General features: G+C 50.4%; 1 protein-coding gene across 3 annotated transcripts in view; it reads right to left on the bottom strand.

Annotated features, from left to right (window-relative positions):
• Nucleotides 1-9,611, bottom strand: part of RLBP1 (retinaldehyde binding protein 1) — a 12,409-nt gene extending 2,798 nt beyond the window's left edge. The window contains exons 1-5 of one of the 3 annotated variants that reach the window (XM_081831664.1): nt 9,359-9,611; nt 6,686-6,777; nt 6,286-6,414; nt 4,649-4,853; nt 3,050-3,228 (exon numbers count right to left, since the gene is read on the bottom strand). In XM_081831664.1, coding sequence (XP_081687790.1) covers nt 3,050-3,228; nt 4,649-4,853; nt 6,286-6,414; nt 6,686-6,697 — 525 coding nt within the window. In that variant the 5' untranslated portion in view covers nt 6,698-6,777; nt 9,359-9,611. Of the gene's footprint in view, nt 1-3,049; nt 3,229-4,648; nt 5,357-6,285; nt 6,415-6,685; nt 6,778-9,335 lie in introns of those variants that run through there. The other 2 variants (XM_081831662.1, XM_081831661.1) reach the window with 2 other exon arrangements.

Raw genomic sequence — 9,611 nt, forward strand, 5'->3', positions numbered from 1 at the left:
GCTTCTCCCTCTTACTCTCCCTCTGTGCTCTCCCCATCTCTCAAATAAATAAATAAAATCTTTAAAAAAAAAAAGAAAGTAGATCGGAAGGCTGTCAATGGCAGAAATCTCTGGTAGAATTGTGGATGATTTTTAATTTATTATTTTTTTGCATTTCCTAATAAGTAGATATCACCATGTAATAAGAAAAAGTATTTTTAAATAGTGTTTTTTGTAAAAGATTTTATTTTGGGGGGGTGGCTCGGTCAGTTAAGCATCTGACTCTTGATCTCAGCTTGGGTCTTGATCTCGGGGTTATGAATTCAAGCCCTGCATTGGGCTCCACGCCTACTTTAAAAAAAATTTTTTTTTATTTTATTTTTTTAAAGATTTTATTTATTTGAGAAAGAGAGAAGAATGAGCAGGAGGGAGAGAGAAACTGAAGCAGGCTCCGCACTGAGTACAGAGCCTGACACGGGGCTCGATCCCACGACCCTGAGATCATGACCTGAGCCAAAACCAAGAGCCAGATGCTTAACTGACTGAGCCACCCAGGCGCCCCTAAAGATTTATTTTTAAGTAATCTCTACACCCAATGTGGGGCTCGAATTCACAACCCCACGATCAAGAGGTGCATGCTCCACTGACTGAGCCAGCCAGTACCCCAAGAAAAAAATATTTTTAAATCTCTCCCACAAACACATACACGCCCCTCAGTCCTAAAGCCAGTATCTTAGTTAGTCTAAGACACCATGCCTCCTCCTAACATCAGGAACAAGATAAGGATGTTCGCTAGCTCTACACCATTTAACCCTCTGTTGGAGGTGTTAGCCAATGCGACCAAGTGTTTTTAAAAAAAATGCGTAAGTAGAGGGGCGCCTGGGTGACTCAGTCGTTAAGCATCTGCCTTCAGCTCAGGTCATGATCCCAGGGTCCTGGGATCGAGCCCCGCATCGGGCTCCCTGCTCCGCGGGAAGCCTGCTTCTCCCTCTCCCACTCCCCCTGCTTGTGTTCCCTCTCTCACTGTGTATCTCTGTCAAATAAATAAATAAAATCTTAACAAAAAAAAATTCATAAGTAGAAAAGGAAAAGAAAAACTGTCTTTTCTATTTACAATAATATGATAGCATTCTTGGAAAACCCAAGGGAATCAATTAAAAAACTACCATAAATAAAGGAATTCAGGATATAAAACTAATATACAAAAACAATAATTTCATATATACCAACAATAACCAATCAGAAGATATAATGGCAGAGAAAACCCCATTTATAGCAACACTTAAGACAAACTTAAGGAAAAATGTGCATAATGTTTATGAGGAAAACTTGAAAAGGCTCCTAAAAGTTCAAAAGTAGGGGGCACTTGGCTGGCTTAGTCAGTAGAGCGTGCGACTCTTGATCTTGGGGTCATGAGTTTGAGCCCCATGTTGGGTGCAGAGATTTCTTTAGCTAATTAATTAATTAAAATAATAAAGGGGCTTCTGGGTGGCTCAGTCATTAGGCATCTGCCTTCGGCTCAAGTCGTGATCCCAGGGGTCTGGGATCGAGCCCCACATCGGGCTCCCTGCTCCGCGGGAAGCCTGCTCCTCCCTCTCCCACTCCCCCTGCTTGTGTTCCTTCTCTCGCTGTGTCTCTCTCTGTCAAATAAATAAATAAAATCTTAAAAATAAATAAATGAATAAATAAATATAAATTTAAAAAATAAAATAATAATAAAAATAAAAGTTCAAAAGTAGGCATGTAAAAGGGACGGTGAGGCGCGCTTCATTCGTGGGTAGTTATGGCAGGACATGATGTTGCATTCATAAAGATGCTAATTTCCCCCAAGTTTGTTCCCAATAAAAATACATTTCTCCTGGAGCTAGACAAGTTAATTCTAAAGTCTATAGGAAAAGGTAGACATAAAAGAATAGCTAGAAAATCCCTGAAAAAGAGGAGTCATGGGACAGAACTAACCTTAACATATTAAACATTCCACACAATCTCTGTAATTAAAACTGTGTGTATTGGAGCATGAACAGACAGAGACTGACGGCACAGAATACAAGTCCAGAAATCATCCCAAATGTATATGAAAATAGAGACTGTGATAAAGATGGTATCTCAAGTCACTGGGAAAAAAGATGGACTGCTCAATAAATCATGCTGAGACAACAAGACAGCGTCTTCGAAAGTGGGTCTGTACTTTTTTTTTTTTTTTAAGACTTGGAGGCACATGCCAAAGTTCTCCTGAGACAAACCCTAATTCCCCCCACTTAGGGTAGCTCTCTTAAGGGCCTGACAAGCAAAATCACACACATATATAAATGCAGAGACCAAAAAATACAAAAACACTAATTCAAAGGGATACATGTACCGTTATGTTTACTGCAGCATTATCTACGGTAGCCAAGTAATGGAAGCAGCCCAAGTGTCCATCGACTGATGAATGGATAAGGAAGATGTGGTATATATACACAATGGACTATTACTCAGCCATAGAAAGGAATGAAATCTTGCCATTTGCAATGACATGGAAGGAGCTAGAGAGTATAATGCTAAGTGAAATAAGTCCATCAGAGAAAGACAAACACCATATGATTTCACTCATATGTAGAATTTAAGAAACAAACGAGCAAAAGGGAAAAAAGAGAGAGAGAGAGGCAAACCAAGAAACAGACGCTTAACTACAGAGAACAAACTGATGGTCACCAGAGGGGAGGTGGGCGGGGCGACGGGTAAATAGGTGATGGGGATTACAGCGTACCCTTATCATGAAGAAAAAAATAAAATCACATGATAAAAAAGAAATCAAACGAATACTCCTCAAGTCATATGGTCAAGCAAATAAATATACGCAGAGAACTCAGGCTGCTTAATAGGTTGAAATTTGGGCTTTCCGGAATCTCTCCCAACCCACAGTCCATTAATCCCTGTTCTCTGTGTCGCTCTCAGCTTTCAGCGTTCGGCAGGGCTGACCCACGGCCGTCACTGCCACTTGGCAGGGGTACCAGGGCGTAGCCGTGTATGGGTCAGTGGGCCCTGCCTGCAAATTCTCCCCTGCCCGGGAAGGTCAGCCCCCACTGACCTCGTCGAAGGTGATTTCTTCGGAGTCCCAGTTCTCGATGTTGAAGAGCATGACCACCCGGCCATACTTGTCCCGAGTGGAAAGGACACCAGGGTAGCCGGCCTCCACGGTGCAGCGGACCGCCTCCAGGGACAGGCTGTCGAAGAGCTCGGGGTACTGCAGCCGGAAGTTCACGTAGCCTGGCGGAGGGGGAGTAGACGAGCCCCTCAGGGAGCCAGCCCCTCGGGGAATGGCACACAGCAAGATTCCAGAGACCCGGCCTCCTGCCTGGCTCCTCCACAAGCGTCCTGTGTGTGACCAAGCTGGGCACAAGCAACCTTTCTGAGCCCCTTGTCTCCTCTTCAAAACACGGTTGGCCTATCTCACCAAACTGCTGCAGTAATCAAATGCGATTCTAGGTATGAACCCGTAGACTGTGCCAACATGAGGCGTAATCCTGAATCCGAGGACGATTATTACTTGTTATTTTCTCTTGCCCACGGGCAGAGGTACAGGCTTCCCAGTTGGGCACAGGGTTAGCTGCGTAGAAAAGACCCCAAGATCAAACCTCAACCCCACGCAGAACCCAAAGGCCCTTCCTGACTCCAGAAGCACTTCTCCCACCCACAAACCCCCCCTTACCCGTCCTGAACAAGTCCCCGCCTCTCGACCACTGAACCCTAGAGGGACCAGGCCCAGGAGAGGTTCTTGGAGAGCATTTGCCTAGGGAATGCCACGGACCTCCTCACCGTTCCTACCACCCTCCAGGTATAGCCCCACCCCCATCTCATTTCCTTTGCATTTTTCTTCAGAAGTTCCCTTTGCCCTGGAGCCTTCCTGGCCACTTTACCTACAACTCCAACCCCTCGGGTCTGTACATCCACCTCCTTTATTTTTTCCTCATTATCCCTTCTTACTACCAAACAGTCTAGGTAATTTTATCTTATTTCTCTGGTTTATTATTCCGCAGTTAGCATATGAAGTCCATGAAGGCAGTTCCTGTCTGCTTTGTTCTCTGCTGCAGCCTTTGGGCTAAAAGAGTGGTTGGCACAGCGTGGCTGTGAATTCACTTTTGGGGAAGGAAGAAGTAAAAAAAGGAGAATCGTTAGCCTGCAGAGGGCCTGCTGGGACACCCCTTTCTCTCCCCCCTCCCCCCCCCCACTAAAGATTGGATTTCCTTAGGAAACCTGTCTTGAGCCAGCCAACAGGCCTAGGCAGTTCTGTCTTCAGGGCTCCTTCCCAGGGCTGGCACCATCTCCAGCCCCACTCTGCATGAGGCTTAGGTACCTGCAGGGCGACGGGCACACCCCCCCCCCTTTCCTGCAGCCATGGTCAGCCAAAGCCTAGGCTGGGGTGGGGGTGACGGGAACGCTCTCCAGGACTGGGAGAAAGGGGAGGGGAGCCAGACCTCTAGGAACGCGGAGGCTGTTGAGTTCACACCCCCCATTTTCCAGGTAAGGAGAAGGAGGCTCCGGGTAAGGATAAGGACTCTCACAGGGTAGGGAACGAGTGGGGAGTGGAGGGGACAGCCTCCTCCGTGCCCGGGTGAGAGTCAACGCCACCCTCACCACCTGGGCGCCCCAGCCTTCGGGAGGCGGTGCCTCGGGGCGCGGGTCTCACCTCTGAGCAGCTCGTAGGCGCGCCCCACGTGGAACTTCCGCGCGCGGATGAAGCGCAGGAAGAAGGCGCTGTCCCTTCCCTGCACGCGCTCGGCCACCGCCCGGGCCAGCTCGTGCCCGGAGGCCGCCTCGGCCTGCACCAGCTCCTGCAGCTCTCGCACCACCTCCTCCCGGGTCTCTTCCCGCTCGTTCAGCTCGTCCTTGGCCTGGAACGGGGTGGGGTGGAGGCAGCGAGGCCCAGACGGGCGCGCGCGCGCGGGTGCGGAGCAGGACGCCCAGGCGAGGAGTCCCCTGCTAGTGCCAGCCCGGCCGAGGGGCCGAGGGCTTGCCGCTGGGCCCCTGAGACTGGCGGTTACTTTCGCAGAACATTGGGTCAAACTGCGCATCCTGGGTTTGTTGGCAGGAGACCAACAAAGGGGTCAGCGTTTCTAAGGACAGCGGCTTCCCCTTCCTGGAGCCCTTACGTAGCACTCTGCTAAGTTAGCCTTGAAATACCGAAGGCCGAAACCCACCGCCATGAAGTGAGTATCCACATCCCATATCTCAGGATGAGCAGACTGAGGCCCCTAGAAGTGAAGGTGACCCAGGCAGGAAGGGGTGGAGCTGGGGCTCACACTCAGGCTGGACTTTCAGTCACTTCTCTCTGCAGCCTCCCAGGCTTGATTCTGATCTTTTCAAAAACAAAGATACCCCGCAGAGGGGCACCTGGGTGGCTCAGTCGTTGAGCGTTGAGCGTCTGCCTTCAGCTCAGGTCATGATCCCAGGGTCCAGGGTTCAAGCCCCGCATCGGGCTCCCTGCTTGGCAGGAAGCCTGCTTCTCCCTCTCCCACTCCCCTGCTTGTGTTCCCTCTCTCACTGTGTCTCTCTCTGTCAAATAAATAAAATCTTTAAAAAAAAAAAAAAAAAAAAAAGATACCCCGCAGACCGCAGCCTGCCCCCTGCCCCAGAGCCTCTTATTCCTCCCCTTGTTTGGGTCTGCAGGACTCTTGCACATGCCTCAGGCAGCTCTCTCCTTGGACAGCAGGAGTTGGGGGGGAAGGCAAAGGAGGGGGACTCAGGTCTGGGGGAACCCAGAGCGCCTTTTCCTTGGCAACAGAGATGCAAGCTAGGAGCCCAGGCTCAGCTCAGGCCAGGACAGCTCTGCCACTTTCTGCAGAGCACAGTCTGATCCTCTCTGAGCTGGTCCAACAACCTTCTTTCAGAGGTACAAAGGGCAAGACCCAGAGAGGGAAAGCTACTTGCTCAAGGTCACACAGCAAGTTGAAAGTTAGGCCTGATTCTAGAACTCAGGCTTCTTGCCTATCCAGTGGGGGCAGCAGCTGGGTTCCCGTTCCCCTGGGCCACTTGCAAACCAGTGTTCCTCATATCTGCCTCTAGTCACCCAGGGGCTCTAGGTCCTGGCATTGATATCTGTTGGTGTTATAGTCTCGGATTAGGCTGGCCTGGATGCTGGTCAGCGCAGTGTGGCTGCCATGGCCCTGACCTCCAGAACGGCCCCTAGAACAGGCCAGTCCATTCGCTCCAGGATATCCTGGAGAGCTGGGGCTGGACCCGTCCTACAGGAGAGAGGATGCTGTCAACATTCCCCCTTGTTCGCCCGCCCCAGCCCGCCCCTCCCTGCACCCAGGGCCACCTCACCTTCTGTAAGGTGTGGCGGGGGAGCTGACTGCATGGGCCAAAGACAGGTCCATGGTCCTTGGTCGTAAGCCGCTCCAGCTGGGCACGGAGCTCTTGTTCCTCTTCAGGGACCACTCGGAACGTGCCCACCTAGGCAGAGAGAAGTCAGGAAAAAGCAGGGAGAGCCCCCCATCAGCTTGAGCAGGCCAGTGCAATGGGCCTGCTCAGACCCTAAACTAGTACTTTTGTCCAAGGTCACTGTTAAGCCTTCTCCCTTTGGGTGGGGTCCCGCACCACAAAGGGATTGTACGGGTGGAGTGCCCATAAGGGTCCTGAGCAGACCAAACAATAGAGAAATGGGGAGGGAGAGAAGGAGGAGGGAAGGCAGATGGAGGGGAGACCAGAGCACAGGGGTACTCACGCCCTCTGACATGCTGCCTCTCTGGAAGACTCAGAGTCCTCAGAAAAATAAGGGCCTCACTTCTGTGCTGGCCTCTCCAGGCGGCCTCCTCCCTAGGGCAGGAAGTCAAGGGGGCAGTAGTCTGGACAGACCATTCTCTTATTGTCTCAGAACAATGGATCTCAAACTTTTGAGTGCATAAGAATCGCCTGAGGAATCTGGTAGAAATACAGGTGCCTGGGTCCTGCATGCACCCTGTGATTCCGACTCAGGAGGTCTGAACTGGGGCCAGGAATCTGCATTTTAAAGCAGCACCCCCACCCCCACCCCCATCACCACCACGGCCCTGAAGAAAATGATCCTTGGGCTACACTTTGGGAAAGACTCCTTTGAGAAGGAATACACACAAATACCGCAAACCTTAGTTCTTTTTTTTTTTTTTTAAAGATTTTATTTATTTGAGAGAGAGAGAATGAGAGAGAGAAAGCACATGAGAGGGGGGTAGGGAAGAGGGAGAAGCAGACTCCCCGCTGAGCAGAGAGCTCAATGCGGAACTCGATCCCGGGACTCCAGGATCATGACCTGAGCCGAAGGCAGTCGCCTAACCAACTGAGCCACCCAGGTGCCCCCTTTTTTTTTTTTTTAAAGATTTTATTTATTTGAGAGAGAGAGAATGAGAGCGAGAAAGCACACGAGAGGGAGGGTAGGGAAGAGGGAGAAGCAGACTCCCCGCTGAGCAGGGAGCCCGCAAACCTTAGTTCTTAAGATGAGTTGGTGCAGCCAGGGAGAACCTAGTTTTGGCCTCCATTCTGAAGTTACATGATCACTGCAGAATAAGGCAATCGCTCCTCCTGTCTGTGGCCCTCCTTCTCCAGCCCAAAGGGGGATCTCGGAAACTTCCCAGCCTAGTGGATGGCCCCTTCTCTGGTGCTTTCATTCTCAGGAGGGGTGATGACTAGTTATGTAACCAGAATACCGGGGTGTGTGTTCTGTGCTCTGTGATGCACTAAGTAATTTCAGATGAGTATCTCAGAGCCAGAGCCGGCATTATTCTCCCCATCTTACATGGGAAGGAGCAGACCCCAGGGAGAGTAAGTGACTTGTCCACTGTCGCACAACCAGAAACAGCCAGGGATCAGGCCTGGAGCCCAAGCTGTGACTTCCCATGAGCATCGAGACGCAGCCTCTTGGGGCAAAATTGGGCCTGAGTTCAAAGTCTGTCTCTTCCACTTGCAAGCTATGTAATTTAACCTGAGTCTTGGTTGTCCCCTGGAAAAGGGAGGCGGAAGGAGGGTAATGAAGGTTCACTTAAATAACGTGCAGAGAGGCATTGCTTGGCCACCAGAACAAATCTCATCCATTGCCCACATGACAACCTGCTCAACCCACTGAGTATTTTTGGAGACAGCTTTCCTGTAGCCAGATTTTTTTCCTCTCCCCCCTAAACATCCCCACTGCCTTTAAAGGAGCTGTCACCACCCTGCTCCTGTCTCTGACCAGGTTCCCACTTGTCAGTTCTGTCACCTGCTCATTTTTGGAAAGTAACAAAGGTGAGACTTGAACCACCGCTTTGACAGCTAGGGCCAAGACCTCTCCAGGCAAACTCCCTAGGAGAATGGGTGTTACAGAAAACCCTTTAGGGTCAGAGAAACCTGGGTTGGAACCGAGAGTTGTCATTTACCACCCACATGACCTTAGGCAAGTTATTGAACCATTCTGAGCCTCAGTTTCCCCATCTTCAAATTGGGGATAATAACTGTACCTACCAAATAGAGTTGTAGTGAAGAGCCTATCATTTCTGTAAGGTACCTAGCACAATGTTTTGCTCTAAAACATGATTTCCCTTCCCTTTCTTAGCATCAGACTGATCATTGCCCTAGTGTGCCCAGAGAGACTGGGAGGATCCCAGAGCTCAGGGAATATCTGAGGATCTCCTAATTCCCTGCCTCTCCCACTCCCCAGCCCCAGCCAGGGTAGGGAACCCACCAACTGGAATCAAATCTAAGCCTTGTCTCTGGCAGGTAGACTTCCAACTGTGTGGACACAGAGACAGACTGAAATACTGGTGTGGCCTCCCTCACTTGGGTTTTGCTGGAACAGGAATGGAGAGGCTGATAGAATTGAGCTTAGGCAGGCGAGATAGTGGCGGGACACCCCCAGCCAGTTAAGCAGATCGTTAGGACAAGATCCTAGAGCCTCGAATTAGAAGGTGAAAGTCAGTACAGCAGTTCTTTTAAAAATATGCCCAATCTAATTAATTTTGAGTTTTTAAAATACTGATTTATGAACTATATACAATGAAAACACATTCACCCCCATTCCGTGGTGAGGCTGTTCCCTGCCATCTAGGGTTGCCAGATAAATACAGAATGCCCAATCCCGTGTCCATTCCAGATGAACAACAAAGACTTTTGAAGCATAAGTATGTCCCATGCAATATTTGGGACACTAAAAAAGTCTTTGTTGTTCATCTGAAATTCACATTTAACTGGGTGCCTTGTATTTTTATTTGCTAAATCTGCCATCAGGTTGATCTAGCAGCACTTGGAGAATGGCCAGTTGGTTTCAGTTTTACAGGCAGCCTGGGATGTGGTCTCCCCACCCCCACCCCCCCAATCCTCATCCCAGTCCTGGGCTCCTTGGCCCAGCCAGACCCCTGCTACTGACTTACCTACGAGCTCTCCTTAGGCCTACCTGGTACCTGCGTCCGCAGTCCTCCTCCTCCTCCTCGGGGAGCCTGGAGGTTGCCTCCACTGGGGGCGTGGTCCAGTCAGCAGGCTGGGATTAGTGTGTCACAAGGAACTTCTCAAGGCCCACAGTTTCCCCGTTAAATCAGGCTTACAGGGAGGCCCAGATTGGGGCAAGTGAAGCACCAGGGGGGCGGGGGGATTGGCCTGGGCCTGGCTGCAGCCACCTCAAAGCCCTCTTTTGTGTGCTTCTGCTCCTG

This window comes from Leptonychotes weddellii, chromosome 9 (assembly GCF_054177405.1).
Source record: "Leptonychotes weddellii isolate Sample4059 chromosome 9, ASM5417740v2, whole genome shotgun sequence".
Lineage (NCBI taxonomy): Eukaryota > Metazoa > Chordata > Mammalia > Carnivora > Phocidae > Leptonychotes > Leptonychotes weddellii.